Here is a 17,847-nt window from a genome sequence, read left to right as displayed (position 1 = left end):
CATAGACTACGTCTTCAAAATAATCACAAGCTACCAAGTATATACAGAGTATATAGACAGGGAGACATATTATACAGTCTTTAATATACCAGTCGTGGAGCAAGTCGTTGGAGATGAATATTACCCAATGGTCCCATCGAAGATTGGGGTTGAACACCGCAAACGTGCGAAATACCATTTAGTTGCACCCAGTTCACAGTCGTTGAAACTGTTTTAAGATAACATCTATTTGCACTAAACTTCGTCTACAACATTATCTAAAAACATCACAGTCGTGCTTCGTGCAATCAGTGTTGAATTAACAACTAAAACATGTGCTGTATTTTATGACGTGAAGGTAAACACACCGGCATATCTGGAAGACTAATCGTCTGGTACTTAGCAAAGAACTGAGAGTCACTGGTGATACGCGTTTATACACTATTTGTAACTCCAGTGTGTAAGTAGACTGATTTTATTCACGATTTAGTTTTCAATAATCTATGTAATTTAAGCCTAATGCAGGAAATAAAGAAAAACGAAATAAATATATCACCGACGTTACTTTTTAGAGGTATGTACACACTCTTATAAAACAATGTATAGTAATCGGGGTTGGAATAGAGAGCTTTTTGCTTAGAAGATTCATTTCTGTACATCCAGTTTGTTCTTGATTATCCTAGTGTTTATAAAAGCTCGAGGGAGTGTCTTCATGTGACCTCTATAATGCGTATAACATTTGTTTTGTTTTGTTTCACGTAACCACTAGAGAACATTTAAAAAATAAGGAATCTGCTATATGTAAATTCCAACAAACAGTACAGCACATACCATAGTCTTTGATATACCAGTCGTAGGACAAATTTAATCAGAGAATGGGTCCACTGATGTGGTTTGATCGTACGACTTAAGCACAATTCAGATCACTTTATCTGATCATAGGCATCGGAAGCGGGGAAGTATGTGTGGGAGGTCACAACTATGAAGATTATGCACCTCTCAGTTAAAATAGCCCCCCACCCCCCACCCCCCGTTTATATTATCTTCCAACACCTCTGCAGTATAAGCTCTTACTCATTTCCAGGTAAGATGTGTAGATCGTGGGTTGTGGAGCGCCAGACGAATATGCAAATGATCTTACAATTATTTAATTAATTAATTAATTTATTTATTTGTTTATTTATTATATGTGTGTATGTGGGTAGGCACAAGTATACCCAAACGATAACGCCGAATGTGTACATACTGATGAATCGTCAGGGCGTTTTACATTTCGGAATACTGAAGCAGATCACCAGCATTAACATTTATTTGTCATCAGAAGATAAGATTTGGAGAAAAAGAGAAATAATAATAATAATAATAATAATAATAATAACAATAACAATAATAACAAAATACAAAATAGAGGCAGGGCAGGTCACCATCAGTATCGTTGTTAAGAATGGATTACACAAATAGATAGAGGGACTATCCAACAATAACTTAACGCTCAAGTCGGACGTTTACCATGTGAAATGAGAGAGAGAGAGAGAGAGAGAGAGAGAGAGAGAGAGAGAGAGAGAGAGAGAGAGAGAGAGAGAGAGAGAGAGAGAGTGTGTGTGTGTGTGTGTGTGTGTGTGTGTGTGTGTGTGTGTCCGTTGTTACCTAGTATTTTCAAAGTAATATTTCATTTTGATTAATGAAGTAAAATGCAGCCATTCGTCTTTTTGTTCTTTAACAGATTTGTACAAATCTTGTATTTATTACCAAAGAATACAAAACTATGAACAGAAAATCCAATAATGTTCGTCAAATTATGTCACAGTCTCTGAAAAAGTGTGTGTGTATGTAAGTGCGCGCGCGTATGTGTGCGTACATATGTATATGAGTGTGTGTGTGTGCGTGCATGTTTTCGTGAGCATTACATAACTTTAGAAGGATATGTGGTTAGCGTTATAAATAAATAAACGTCGTTATCTTGACCTCAGATTATGTGACCTTGTTTACTTCAAAAAATGACCCCATGGCATAATTTTCAGCAGACATGACTATGTACATTTTGTCCCACCGTTATCTCGAGCTGTGTGGTTTGGTCTTCCACATGAAGATAACGAAGTGTGGCTGTAGATACATGTATATGGGGAAGGGAGGCGAGGGATTATACAAAATGCAAAGTTTGGCGTTACGTAATTGGTGTACAATCCCTAGACTATGGAGGCCAGGACATCACCGAGTCTTATTGTTTACTCTTGTAGCCATTCCAACATGACAGTGGACAACGACATCATGCTATGAGTCCATGATATGACCGAGTCTTATTTTGTAGTATTGTGGCCATTCCAATATGACAGTGGACAACGACAGCACACTGGTGACGACTCTCCTGGAAAACAACTGCAGACCGACGTGGCCAGCGTGGACGTGTATCTTCTGTAATGTGTGTGGACTCACCAGCACTGCCATGTGGTTCTTGGTGCTTCTACCGCAGGTTAGAGCTCAACAGTCACAAAGCAGTTACTTTAAGAGCTACACTTTTATTCAAATGGGATTTTTTTTAATGTGTTGAAGAAACGTCTCATAAACGTACGTGCCGTATCCGCTTGGGCGTGGTTTGAATGGGTGACAAGACTGTTAAAACTGTACCAAAAACCATGCATTTTGGGAACACATTTTGGAATTTTGGGCATATTGTCAAGGAAGTAATAAAACAAAAAATGTTTATCAAAATATTTAAACTGTGTCCTGTTTTAATTATAACCCTATTTTATTTTATTTGAAATCACCCCCCCCCCCCCCCCCCCCCCCCCCCCAACAAAACAAATGTTTGTTCCTTATTTTTAATATACAGGTGTACATTTATGATGACAGAGATTTTGTAATTTTGGGCATCATCATGTAAGTAACAAAAAGTTATCTGTGTCTTGTTTATAATTATGATCCTATTTTATTTTCACTGAGACTAAAAACAACTGTTTGCTTCTTTAGTTTGAAAGCATAGGTTGTCATTTATGATGCTAGAGGCTGGTATTAAAAAATCTGGTTTGACGTTTCACACACAATTGCAATCACCAAACTATATACCAATGACATCCTTATATCGTATTTAGGTGTGGAAGAACTTCCGGCGGAAGTCTGTGGCTGGTCTTAGTCCACTGTGGGCAACTGCTAACTTTTCGGCGTCTCTCACGAACTTCTTCTTTGTGTATTTATACGCCAAAATACCACTGTATGGAAAGATCAACTCTGTGTATATGCCAATATTGGAATTCACACTTCTCGTTCAGTTTTTGATATATGGAAACTTCAAACGTGAAATAAAGGTATACATAATTTTTTATATTATCTCACATCAACTGCAGCTTTGTCAGCTATGGTGGAAGTACTCATGACGGATGCCACCGGTGGTGCAGGATATGCTCACCTTTCGCGAACACCTGATAGCTTGCCTGCTTTGACAGTGATTCATGAGTGCATGTCATCACATCTATATTTATTCCAGTGAGCTCTGTCCTGTTCTAGGTTTGGTTTAGTAAACTAGTCTGGGAGTGGCTGTCTTCGTTTGATTAGTGCAGGATATATTGCAAAGAATTTCTGGAGTGGCTGTCCTCCTATGGACGAGGCACTAGATAGAGATTCGTTGAATCAACCACTATTTTGCCATACGCCCATTCGACACTGCATTGTGCAGAGGTACGGTCTTGATCGCGGATAACAGCTTTGTCGTTCAGAGACAGGCCTCGGTGACGTCATGGTTAGACCATCGGTCTACAGGCTGGTAGGTACTGGGTTCGGATCCCAGTCGAGGCATGGGATTTTTAATCCAGATACCGACTCTAAACCCTGAGTGAGTGCTCCGCAAGGCTCAATGGGTAGGTGTAAATCACTTGTACCGACTAGTGATCCATAACTGGTTCAACAAAGGCCATGGTTTGTGCTATCCTGCCTGTGGGAAACGCAAATAAAAGATCCCTTGCTGCCTGTCGTAAAAGAGTAGCTTATGTGGCGACTGCGGGTTTCCTCTAAAAACCAGTGTCAGAATGACCATATGTTTGACGTCCAATAGCCGATGATAAGATAAAAAATCAATGTGCTCTAGTGGCGTCGTTAAATAAAACAAACTTTACTTTTTGTCGTTTAGACTGGTGATTAAAAGTAACATAACACTAGCATAATTGCTTTAATGAGTACGGTATCATTTGTGTTGATATCCTATATTAATGTGGTATTATATGATCCATATAGACCACCAGGGTCTGGTTAAACTGGCAGCCTCAGCATACTTAAACACATTCGCAGTTACAAAACAATCCATCTTCTATAGTTTACTCACATTATTAAACAACAAGCGACTTTAGTTTTCGCCTTCCGAACTTTATGAAATTCTTTGGAGACATACAACTACAAACGACAAAACCATGAACACTTTCAAAATCGCATAACTCCACAAAATCATAGGAATAATTTGATAAGGTGCCTGCTCCCATAATTTACTGAGATGTGTCTCGCCTATAGGAAGACTGCCACTTCCCCAAAACGATATATCATTCCCACTTTTCTGTAAGAGGACTAGCACTCCCAAGACTAGTTTGACAATTCTAAACCTGTACATGACAGAGCTCAGTGGAGATTTAAACACGTATAACTGTCGTACGTCATCCATGTTCATGATACTAATATCTATTTTGTAATCTAAGATGTAAGGGGTCGCGAGATCGATCGCCCTTGGTTGAATTGGGTTTTTCCCTCATCCCAGCCAATGCTCCACAACTGGTATATCAAAGACCGTGCTACGTATTTTCTGGTCTATTGGAAAGTGCATATCAAAGACTCCTTGCTGCTTATGCGGTAAGAGTAGCATATTTAGCGGCAGTCATGTTCCCCTTTTTCGACCAAGTTTCCAAATAACCACATTAGACACCATATTGTCGTAACATAACACATATGCTGATATGTCGTTAAACAAATGTTCCTTTCCTTTTCTCTAATTTCTACTTCTTTTTTTTTTTACACCAGGTTGCTTATTTTGTATTTTGCGTGTGTCTGTGGACGACAATAGTGACCTTGCAGCTGGTGCTTCGACAGTTTGACAACATGCAGTGGCTGGCCATTACACTTTGGAGTGTTGAGACTTTTCCACAGGTGACAGATACGATGATTTTTATGTAGATAAAGCTCTTAAAGGTATCTTATGGATGAATGTGTGTGAGGAGGGGGGGGGGGGGGGTGAGTTAGCTTGTGAGGATGTATTACAAATAACCAAATTGAATATTTACTAACCAAGTTCTATGGATCTCATAAGGTTGTTTATCTGGAGGATGTGAATTCGCTTTTTGCGTCTAATTGCCATGAATTTCACTTTAATTTTTTTCCTTTTACATCAAACCTATATGTATTTTTGTTTTTCAACATATCCTTTCGTTATTTAGTTAACTAGTCATTAATTTCTGCGAGTTTTGGTTCAGTGGCGGAGCGCTCGCATGGTGTGTGGTTGGTTTTAAGATCAATCCTCCTCTGGGGAAGGAACTATTTGTCGTTCTGTTGTTTCTACCAAGTATCTCAAAAGACGTTTTCTGTGTTATTCTGTCTATGGGTAGGGGCACATAAATGGGCCACTTTCTGTCGGTAAGATTAACCTATTTATGTGAATCAGAGGGTTTCTTTTTTCGTTCTCTAGACCATTTGTGTTCTGTTGAACGACACCACTAGAGTACATTGATTTATTTTTAATCGTCGGCTATTGGATGGCAAACATTTGGTACTTTTGGACATATAGTCTTAGATATGACACCCGCTACACCTTCCCATTAGTAGCAAGGATCATTTATATGCACCATGCCACAAGACAAGATAGCCCATACCACGGCCTTGGATTCTCTAGACCAAGTCTAGCAAGACACCTAAGAACCATAGTATTTATTCCTCTTCCTTTCATTTCAGTGTTTGAAAATTAAACATTTCATTTTAAATATTATAATTTTTTGCAGGTATTACTCAATCTCAAATTGAAGTCAGCGAGTGGACTCTCCAAGAAGTCAGTCATCATAGCGACCATTGGCAAAACAACAGATTTCCTTGCCAATTATGGATTGGTTGTGCCTGTGCAGTACGTGGTGATGATCTATTTCTCCAGCAGCGTGGCCTACTTCAACTCCATCCTTGTCACGTGGTATCACCATGGAAGCAGTTCCGTTGCACGGTGTATCAAGGCAGCCATAATCAGCACATTAACCCTTTTTCTGGCAGGTTTTGCTGTCGGATTAGGCCTAAACACAGAGTCGTACTACTCGGTACTAGGACCTCTGAGTATAATCATTGTCATTGGTGGTGGTTATACGTATTTCAATTATTGTCGGCAGGTAGATGGTGACAGTGAAGACAAAACTGATGCTGGCCATCATGTTTCTGAGGAAAATGATCAGAAGGTGTTTTCTATAACTGGACAAATGGATTATACAACTAAACTGTAGAGTCAGGTGCGGTTGAAGAATTGTTTTCATGGAGGGGTGCAACGTTAAAAAAGGCACCTACAGTATTCAAGAAAGAGTACAACGTTTAGAAAGGGCATCTACAATATTCAAAATTACACGATTTTGTAACATATTTTATTACACACCAGTGTACGATATTGCTCTGTCATAACAATCACTAAATATGTAACTTGTGTAATATTGGGGTGATGTGAGCGTGACGTAGATCACTTGCTGACCCAATTCGTAGACAAATAACGTCTCGACATCTGCGTTTCGGCTTGTTTGCAGTTGGTTTGTAACAAATAAAATACTAAACTAGCTTGCCTATCATACCACTTTTATGAAATGAGTGAATAGAGTTGGTATCTGACTCGATTTCGCTCGTCAGATACCAAAACTGTTCACTCATTTCATAAAAATGGTACGACAGGCATGTTCGTTTAGTATTCTGTATAAATGTGACAGTACTCCCACAAAACACCAATCTGACATACATATAACAGGCAATACACTAAAAATAAATAATTGCATTGCATTTGTTTGCTAAACACTAGATGCAGTCCGAGCACCTTGTTTCTGTTCTCTTTTGTTACCACTATTTAAAGTGTGATGTTATTTTCATGCACATGTCTACTGCACGCCTAAACAAAAACAGACTAGCAACTGGACCGTCACAGAAGTGACAGCAGAAAGTTGACCAACTTTGTACTGGCAGTTGGTAGTCTGACCCTAGCATTAGCTTTCTGTAATTTGTTTTAATCTGACGTCTTTCGTTACCATTATTTAAAGGGTAATATTATTTTAATGCACATGTGTACTGCACGCCTGAATAAAAATAAAAATATGATGTACTAGTATTATATTTTGAAAAGGGAAAACATGTAATAAAAACATATAATGCTCAAGTTATTTTATTTCAATTAATTACAGTCCATAATGATCATCATTTTAACATTCAGGATGTTTTCAATTACATTTTAATTCAAAAGTCCTTGGTCTTGTGTTCAATGTGGAGAAACCACTGGACATCCTCCGGTTGTGTACGTTGTAACTCCCCTAAAATAAAACAAAGATATCATTAATAATTATCACAAGAAATTAGCGATTGGCATTTAGCAATAAGTAAATGCAAACATTGTTAGAAAATAATAATAATAATAACTGCAACATCCTTCATACAAAGGGGCGGGATATAGGTCAGTGGTAGAGCGTTCACCCAAGGTGCGATTAGTGGCAGGATCGATCGGCCTCGATGGACTCAGGTCCACCCCACCCTCCCCAGTCAATTATGTAAAGACATTTTTATTTTCAAGAACCTTTATTTTGTTCACTTTGTGACCAAGCATTTCTGGCTGTTATGTTCATATCGGAAGCTCATGGGTACTTAATGCTGCAATACAGTGACCACTTAAGGGGGCTACAATAAAATGTCTGTCTTTAATGGTCTTAGGTGGTTATTTAATAGATAGGCGCTGACTTTACAAAAACGTAAATGTTTTATAGCGTCAGTCACAGTCAATTAAAGGTTCACCAAAGTTTATTTAAGTTAGCCTGTAATATTGTGATGTTAGCGTTATGTAGCTTACATGGTCGTCTGATATGAACCTAACCGTAACAAATGTTTTGAAGAAACAGTATTTGAAATTACAAAATTCGCTAAACATGTAACGTCAGACACAAAGAAATTAGCCAACTGTACTTACGCGCATCCAGCCAGACAAGGGTTGGCGTAGGTGACGTCGTTGGCGCAGACTGGATCCTGGGCCGTGGTGCACACGCACAGCGTTGCTGCTGAAACTAAACAGAATACTAGTATAGTTACAGTGTGGGTCGTGTTTCTTTTGTGTGGGGTTTTTGTCGTCGTCATCATAACTATGGAAACACATAGAATATACCCCCCCTCCCCCCCCCCCCCCCCCCCGCCCTATCCTGACAACACACATGAAAACAGGTCATAAAACGTAAGATCAGTTATTAGGTAGGCTATAAGTCCTGGAATATTCGGTTATTATGTAACTGATTCATATAATATTATTAATTATATGACCTGGAATTTTTCGGTATTATACATAACATAACACTTAAACTGAGCCTCTGGTCTTTTATATATAATAACTGAAATTAATTTCGATTCCATCCTGAACTTGTTTTTTTCCAAGATACCGAATTTTATTCTACATTTGTATCGATTTACCTGTGATCTTTTACAGTTTGCACGTCTCTTTACACTTTGTGCTGGGGTATCGTTAAACATTTATTTATTCATTCATTCGTTCGTTCGTTCGTTCGTTCATTCATTCATTCATTCATTCATTCATTCATTCATTATTTAGTAAAAATAGCAGTTATCAGTGATATTTTCTATCAGTAACACTAAGTCTTTATAGAAGAGATTTCACATATTCATCCCAGACCTTACAATTTGTAATACATGTCATTTTAAGTCTCAGAGATTTGCGTTAATCACCTTGAGACATGCAGATCAGTTAACATATACGTGTATGCCGTACCAGACTAGAATTAGAACTAATATCATGCGTACTAATTAAAAAAATGTAGCAGGTCTTCTGAAGACTATATGTCAAAATTACCAAATGTTTGACACCTAATAGCCGATGTTAATAAATCAATGTGCTCTAATGATGTCGTTAAACAACGCAAACTACATTTTCTGTGGATTTATCGAATTGACAACTACGAATATAATTATGTCATCAAATTGTGTACAACAGTAAAGAAAATGTTTAACACATTTTTAAACGGTAAGAATATGGTTCGAAGTGGTCAGACTAAACCTACAGCAAGTGCATGACACGAATGGTCACAAGCGTTTGGAGAGACAAGAATAAGGAGGTGGAGGTGGACAGCGATATAAGTTGAAATATAGGAGCAGCTGCCAGATCGAGAAAAAGTAAGATGGAATTCAAAGGAGAGAAAGGAAAGGGCACAGTGAGATAAAATATAAATATATTAATGTGGATATTCTGTTGTGATTTTTTTTTCTTCAAAAATCTACTCGATATCGCTGCTTTAAATTGATAGAAGAACTACAATGAGACTGTTGGTACTTACCACTGACGTAAGCCAGGGAACAGACGAGGAGAACAAAGAGAAGAGTCTTCATCTTGGAGTGGAGAATGTTTCTGTGTTTAGCGAGTACAAGTCTGTCGTCTGCTTTCCAGAAGTGAAGACAGCAGCCGAGTTCGCGCCTTATATTGCACAACTACGACAATAAAATCGCCACTTCACCTGCAGGCGAATGGTACAGAATCTTATCTCAATAATAAACATATTAAATGCAAAGATAAAATTTTGTGTCTATTTGTCTTTTGTCAACAGACGATATTCCCGCTTGCAGTGTCGTAGCTACCGAGGGGGGGGGGGGGGGGAGGGGGGGGCACAAATCCGGAAAAAACATATAGAAACTTAAAGAAAATTCTGTTCTTAACCGTTTAAGGAGTTTTAGACTATTAACTACTCAGTTGCCTCCCCCGACAAAAAATCCTAGCTACGGCCCTGGCTTGGCGTATCCAAGTTGTTGAAAATGAATAAACGTGTTGGCGAGTCGTGTTTAATAGGCTTTATTGTAAATGTGCAATATTTAATATGGTGCGAAGAACATTAAAATCATATCATCCACTTAAGCACGTAGTTTGTGGGTGCTAATAATAAGAGGTAGCGTTTTAACATGAGAATAATTTAATGATAATTTCAAGTAGTTTCACCTTCAATGTGAATTCTTCCTTCCTTGCGGTCTTTCATTCTTTCTGTTTTGTTTCTCCTTTTCTTTCTTTCTTTTTGTTCTGTTATTTTCTTCTTTTTAAAAAAATTTCCGGCTTTGTATCTTTGTGTCTGTCTCTTTGTTTCTTCCTTCCCTTCCATTTTTTTCTCTCTCTCTCTCTCTCTCTCTCTCTCTCTCTCTCTCTCTCTCTCTCTCTCTCTCTCTCTCTCTCTCTCTCTCTCTCTCTCTCTCTCTCTCTCTCTCTCTCTCTCTCTTTTTGCGGCTTTAAAAGAAAATAAAAGAAGTAATTTTTTCTGGTGAGAATTTTTATTCCTGATCTGAAAACTATATCAACTTTATGGTACCTGTACATTACATATTTGTTTATTTTGTATAAGAAATAAAAGTAAAAGAAAAAGTCAAGAAAAAGGTATTCGATGAAAATCGTCTTAGGTCTCTGTGATTGTAAAATATATAGGCTACAGTGGATAAAAAAGAGAGTAAAGTTTGTTTTATTTAACGACGCCACTAGAGCACATTGATTTTTGATTTTATCATCGGCTATTGGACGTCAAACATATGGTCATTCTGACACTGTTTTTTAGAGGAAACCCGCTGTCGCCACATAGGCTACTCTTTTACGACAGGCAGCAAGGGATCTTTTATTTGCGCTTCCCACAGGCAGGATAGCACAAACCATGGCCTTTGTTGAACCAGTTATGGATCACTGGTCGGTGCAAGTGGTTTACACCTACCCATTGAGCCTTGCGGAGCACTCACTCAGGGTTTGGAGTCGGTATCTGGATTAAAAATCCCATGCCTCAACTGGGATCCGAACCCAGTACCTACCAGCCTGTAGACCGATGGCCTAACCACGACGCCACCGAGGCCGGTACAGTGGATAAAGTACCTGCTGCTGGTAAAATAAATCGTGTGTATAGCCAACTAACATCTAAGAAAGTTACAGTAAGTTGGAATTGGAAAAGACTAAAAATGTGTCACTTTATTTTAAAACAACACGGGGCGGGACGTAGCTCAATGGTAAAGCGCTTGCTTCATGCGCGGATGGTTTAGGATCAATCCCCGTAGGTGGGCACATTCGGTTATTTCTCATTCCAGCCAGTGCACCACGACTGATATATCAATGGCTATCCTGTCTGTGGGATGGTTCATATAAAAGATCCCTTGCTACTAATGGAAAAAATGTAGCGGGTTTCCTCTCTAAGATTATGTCAGAATAACCACATGTTTGACATCCAGTAGTAAATCAATGTGCTCTAGTGGTGTCGTTAAAACAAAACAAACTTTGAAAACAACACTACGAAACATATTACCGGTTTAACCCAAACTTGACGATTATTTTCACGAACACCGGATTTCAACACTGTTTTAGAGTGATTCATGAGTGGTGCATATATTACTTTGAACTCTACCCTGTTCAAGACGGGGTTTTTTTTAAAGCTGGTCTGGGAGTGGCAGAGATCGGGCCCGGGACAGACATGCTCGAAACTCTAGTGGTATAGGAGCATGTAAATAAATATTGGAATGGGAGTGGATGAAACATCCTTTTACGTATCTCCCAAGGGAGTGGCGGTCTTCCTAAGGACGAGCACCTAATAGTGGATCATGGAAGGAATCACGACTTTGCCGAAAATCATTTTGACTCTGTCTTCTACAGAGATACGATTTATATATCGGAATACGGTTTTGTCGTTCCGATTTATAAACAACCGTAATTGGTATCGCCGTACAATAGACTGGATAGCTAGCATTCAGGTACCACATATGCAACAGCCACGATTAGCAACTTGGGTTATACTGTACCTTCTTCAGCAATAACGCAAAAAAACTTATTTATTTGGCAAGGTTTTCTACAATAAAACTTGTTCCAACACACGTTATATTTAACAGTGTAATTTTACAAAGTTCAAAAACTAAAACTAACGCTGAATCCACAAAACTAATCCTAAAACTAACCCAAAAATAAACAAATAATTGGGACCTAGTATTTTGGCAGATTAGTTAATGTGATATAACTGAAATAATGAGTTTTGATAAAATGATACCACGGGTCTTAATAATGTATAGATATGTATGAAACTGAGACTAACAACCTCAAAATATCAAGTTTGCCAAGAAGACAACCGGAATCTGTGTCATATAACTTTGACCATATAACTCTGAAGATTATACATCCCCCAATTTAAAGACCAGTTGACATATAGTTGCCCTCCACCCCTAGCTGTTGTCATCAACACATGTGCAGTATAACCAGTATGTATACTCGTTTCCAGGTACGATGTGTACATTGTGAGGTGTGAAAATTTTGTTTTGTTTAAAGATACCACTAGAACACATTGATTTACTAATAATTGGTTATTGGATGTCAAACATTTGGTAATTCGGATACATTGTCGTAGAGATGAAACCCGCTATATTTTTCCATTAGTAGCATGGGATCTTTCACTTGTGGTGTTAACTTCTCTATCAAAAGTTTGGTGCACCTCGAACTTTGACCTAGCCGGAAGTTATTTGGTTTAGTACTACTTTTACATTTGTAAAGCACTTCATTTCTATTTTAATTTTGACATATTCATAGGGTGCTTGTCAAACGTGGGTCCTCTATACACCCCGCTGCCCCCCCCCCCCCCCTCCCCCGTAGGGATTTTTCAAGATGAGTATATCTGTGAAGACATAGACATATTCAAATCAGGTTGTTTGCAGGCAATCTGTTGGTGGGTGTGCCCGTAGGGCACTTTTGAATGTAGGCACCCTATTTATGCTTGACAGGGCAAATTTCTGATCAAGGTGCATATTCTACCTAATTTTCAAACATATTTAAAAATAATTCTGGACTATATCACTGTTTTTTACTTTAAAGATGGGTTACTGGTGATTGCATTCCACAAAAAACAATCAATTTTTAGCATCTGACTAAGTATAGTGAGGCAATGAAATTAAAATTCCCTGGATATTACAAACATAGTATATGAAAAAAAATTAATGACAATGTTGAAGTTAACATCCAGACATATTTCGAACAGGTTTAAGACCAAATTATGAATGCTATTCATGTTAAACTACATGTTTATAACATGAAACTACACAACAGTGCAATATATACGTGGTATAGATATTGTACCAGAGGTATACTCGCCAGCAAACATTACGCAGTTCCCGATATATATATATATATATATATATATATATATATATATATATATATATATATATATATATATATATATATATATCGTTAAAAAGTGTATGTTTATCTCTACATGACAGGCTTGTTTCGTGAGAGAGTTGAATTGATTTAATTACACCGTCAACGGAAAGCTGATGACGTAATGGACTTTGTGACGTCGAGGTTACGTCACTATGCAGGTCTATAGGTGATGTGTGGTATGCGCACAGAAGGTATTTGCGTCTGTGTCGACATGCTGATACGAGTTCATTCTTGGAGTTTAGTGTGCTGGTTTCAGGTTTATACATTATGAACAGTTTTTCCTTCAGGCAGAGGTTACATCTTTTGCTCGCTGGAGAGTATGATTTTGCTTTGGATAAAATTTTCCACTTAATGGTGTATGGGGTGAATCTATCCTTCAGTGTCCAAATGTACTGACTTAGCGCTGTTGCGTTCTTCTGTGTTGCGTTTTGAAAACTGCTCGTGTGCGCGGTATATCTCGTCTTAAATGTGTTCTCGGTCAAACCAACGTATGTTTCTTGCTTGTTGTCATCGAATGTATTAACGGTAGCTTGATATATTACTCCTTTCTGCAAGCATTTACCCTCAAGTGGACATTCAGCTCTTCGTCTACAGTTGCATTCTCTGGGGGGAACGGCGTCTTTGTCTCTGTGTTGTTGAAGTAGAGTTTTGTTATGCGCTGAAATTATTTTCCCAACATTAGGCATGCAGCTATAGCTAATTTTAACGGTGTTTCGATTTATAATTTTGTGGAGAGGGTTGCTTTTGGGAAAGCACTCATCAAGTAATCTGAGGAACTGGTGACCTACGTTGGTTTTCACGTTGGAGCTATATGGTGGGTTGTACCAGGTGATGTTTCTATTGCGGTTGTTTCTGCGTCTGTTGTTTTCTGCTGTTGGGGTGTATTTTGAGGTTATAGTTATATCCGCTCTTGAGTAAGGCTTCCTTATATGGGCGTTTCGCTTCTTCAAAGATGCACTCATTCGAAGATATATCAGAAAGCCTTTTATTTATTGTTTTTGGTATACTGCGGATGATATTTGGAGGGTGGTTGCTCTTGTTGTGGATGTATAAAGGTGTGTTGTTTGGTTTCATATAGGGTTTGACTGAGCTCTTTTCAAGATCTAGAGTTACGTCTAAGTAATCTACAGATTTTTTGTTGGCGACTATGGTGATCTTGAGTTTATGGTTTGCAAATATTCTGCAAATATCTTTTTTGATTATCTCTATTGTTCTCGGTGACTCATTGAATGCAGCTAGGCCATCGTCGCGATATAGTCCTATATTGTTGCCGTATTTGGTTTGTAGTTCTGAAAGAAGAAAGAGCCCGACTATTTCGCAAATTTCTGCTCCATCATAACTACCCATAGTTACATCAAACCCTGATTGTTTGCCTCTTTTGCACCACGCCTTGCTGTTGTTAAATAGCAGTGAATTTCTTGCTTGTAATATTATTTCCATCTCATCGCTAGAAATATCGTCGAATATATATATGTGTGTGTGTGTGTGTGTGTGTATGTGTATGTATATATGTGTGTGTGTGTGTGTGTGTGTGTGTGTGTGTGTGTGTGTGTGTGTGTGTGTATGTATATATATATATATATATATATATATATATATATATATATATATATATATATATGTATAATTCTCAGTTCTATTTACCGTGTGCTTAACTTATGTTGACATCTATATGGAATATTGTCATCAGACATATCTATCTATCATTCTCAATTAGGGTTTATATACCATGTTCACTAATTTAATAGGAGATGTTTAAAACACATTTCTATTTAAACTCTGCATAATACACATTTCTATTTAAACTCTGCAAAATACACAAGAAAATGCAGAGACAAAGACTATACTTCAATTTCTGTATATTGCCGCAGGTTCACCATCCCAGATACAAACATGTTTATACATTCAACTTGGCAACAAGAGGCATCTTACAGATGTGGACAGCATCATTAAAGATGCAGAAAAAACACCAACTAGCAATCCTTGTTGTGCTTACCTTTACTGAGTACATGTATGATACCAAAAGCAGTTTTATGCAGAATGAAAAACTGATGGTTTTGAATATTCTCAAGCAACATCAAGACTTATGTTTTTAGCTCATAGAAGATGAGCAGAAAGTGATGTTCATATATTTAAGAGGTAGAGCATCCCATATACGTTTTCTATGGGAGTGCAGGTGTAAATAACATTAAAAATTATGACGAGAAATATCTGGAAATGTTTGTTGCCAAACTAAGAACGATAATATTGAACTAGAGTAGAGTATACATCAGCCTTCTCCACCCTACATGTATACATGTTCACTGAGAATGCACATAAAGAGAACAAATTGCCAAGTTGTCATTTATTATCCGTCATACTAGGCAGTCCAGGCCATTTCCCAACCAAATGGTCATAGCTGAGAAATTTCAGAAGGAACACTAGATATGAAATGGTGATATGATACCATTAGAGCTGGTTGAATTACTGATGGAAGAACCAGAGTAGAACCTGAAGAAGAAGCATCCCAGAAATTGTGAACGTAACAGACATCATATTTTAATTGCATAAAAATACAAAGGAATATTAAAGGAAGTGAATACTTTCCTAGTGACAATATTATATACACCTGAGCATAAGTTAATAGAAAGGCAAATCTAAAACTATTATATGGACAGGATATAGCTCAGTTGGTTGAGTTCTCGCCTGAGGTGCTTGCATCGCAGGATCGCACCTCTTTGTTGGATCCATTCAACTGATTGGGTTTTTTTTCGTTCCAACCAATGCACCACAACTGGTCAAATGTGGTGGTGCGTACTTTCCTGTCTCTGGGAAAGTGTATATAAATGATCCTTTGCTACTAATGAACAAATGTGGAGATTTTCCTCTGAAGTAGCATCAGAATTGACTAAATGTTTGACATCCAATAGCCGATGATTAAATAATTAATGTGTTCTGATGATGTCATTAAACAAAACAAACTTTCGTTCTAAAAATAATACAAACACATACTAGGACAAGATGAACTTCTGTGAGATACATGTAGATGACTTGTACATTTAATGCAAAGGAAATTTGGTACACAATACTGATGTTTTAAATTTAAACACTGGTATTTAGTATAGAGGGACATCTTCATAATATTAATGGACATATATGTATACTCAACAAATTAATTAAGGGCTAGTAAACTTTCTGATAATTCTTTGTTTATGTCATATTATTTCAGCTAGTTTTTGTCATATGTACATGACTTCTAAACATTGTTTCAATAAAATGTGACCCGTGATAAACGCAAACCTCTTGAACACTGGGTATTTCACATATTTATGGAAAATATTGAATTTGTTACACATTGGTGCATCATGATAATTGTCTTTGTGTTACCTCTAAATTGTTGTTTAAATCATTAAGTTTATGAACATGCCACAATGCTGACACCTTAGAAAGAAAGAAGTTGTCATTTCCCCTATATTTAAAGGAAAATGCTAAAATATCTATTGCCCCGTAACTAATTTCGTTGAGTATAGTATAGGTAGATATACTGAACCATATTTGAATAATGCTGCATCAGTATATTAAATTGAGTGCAATTTTTTATAATAAAAGGTTCAAGCAGCCCAAAGTATGTACCGGCCTCGGTGGCGTCGTGGTTAGGCCATCGGTCTACAGGCTGGTAGGTACTGGGTTCGGATCCCAGTCGAGGCATGGGATTTTTAATCCAGATACCGACTCCAAACCCTGAGTGAGTGCTCCGCAAGGCTCAATGGGTAGGTGTAAACCACTTGCACCGACCAGTTATCCATAACTGGTTAAACAAAGGTTTCTGCTATCCTGCCTGTGGGAAGCGCAAATAAAAGATCCCTTGCTGCTAATCGGAAAGAGTAGCCCATGTAGTGGCGACAGCGGGTTTCCTCTTAAAATCTGTGTGGTCCTTAACCATATGTCTGACGCCATATAACCGTAAATAAAATGTGTTGAGTGCGTCGTTAAATAAAACATTTATTTCTTTTCCCAAAGTATGTGTAAATATAGAAAATAATGCATTTCAGGCATTGCTTAACTTTTACCGATGAGTATATCATGACCCATACTACATATTGCATTGTTATTTGGTTTATTCATATTAATATCTAGTATAGGATGAACACTATCCATTTTAGCCTTATATCTATTAAATGTTAAACAAATTATATGGATGACAACTTTATCACTGTATTTAATTTTTGCATATAGTATTTTGGGGACACAAAATGTGAAACGGTACACCCATTCAAATGATGATTTTTTTATTTTATTCCACCAACATTTTTGCTACAGACAAGCAGATATTAAATTCATATATAATGAAATATCCGAAAATACTTGTCTTCAATAATCTCTAGGGGGAGGGTTTCGGTATCTGGCCTATTAGTTATATTGCATCTGTTGAACAATCCCTAGAGGCCTAGACTATGGAGTTCATGATATGACCGAGTCTTAGTTGT

The 17,847-nt window shown here is 37.6% G+C and overlaps 1 protein-coding gene and 1 long non-coding RNA gene across 2 annotated transcripts; one reads left to right on the top strand and one right to left on the bottom strand.

Annotated features, from left to right (window-relative positions):
• Positions 1 to 2,131: 2,131 nt before the first annotated feature.
• On the top strand, positions 2,132 to 7,336 carry LOC121376202. Its single transcript, XM_041504021.1, has 4 exons — positions 2,132 to 2,449; positions 3,069 to 3,281; positions 4,975 to 5,100; positions 5,946 to 7,336. Exons 1-4 carry the CDS (start codon positions 2,306 to 2,308, stop codon positions 6,426 to 6,428), a joined length of 966 nt encoding a protein of 321 aa, XP_041359955.1. The 5' UTR covers positions 2,132 to 2,305; the 3' UTR covers positions 6,429 to 7,336.
• LOC121376204 lies at positions 7,327 to 9,675 on the bottom strand. The gene is made up of 3 exons (XR_005958414.1): positions 9,504 to 9,675; positions 8,135 to 8,228; positions 7,327 to 7,487 (listed from the first exon to the last, which is right to left on the bottom strand). It is a non-coding gene; the product is annotated as an uncharacterized LOC121376204 (long non-coding RNA).
• Between the last annotated feature and the right edge of the window lie 8,172 nt (positions 9,676 to 17,847).

The sequence above is a fragment of the Gigantopelta aegis genome, chromosome 6, assembly GCF_016097555.1.
Source record: "Gigantopelta aegis isolate Gae_Host chromosome 6, Gae_host_genome, whole genome shotgun sequence".
NCBI lineage: Eukaryota > Metazoa > Mollusca > Gastropoda > Neomphalida > Peltospiridae > Gigantopelta > Gigantopelta aegis.
Note: the sequence above shows the minus strand (reverse complement) of the source record. Positions and strands in the feature narration are given on the sequence as shown.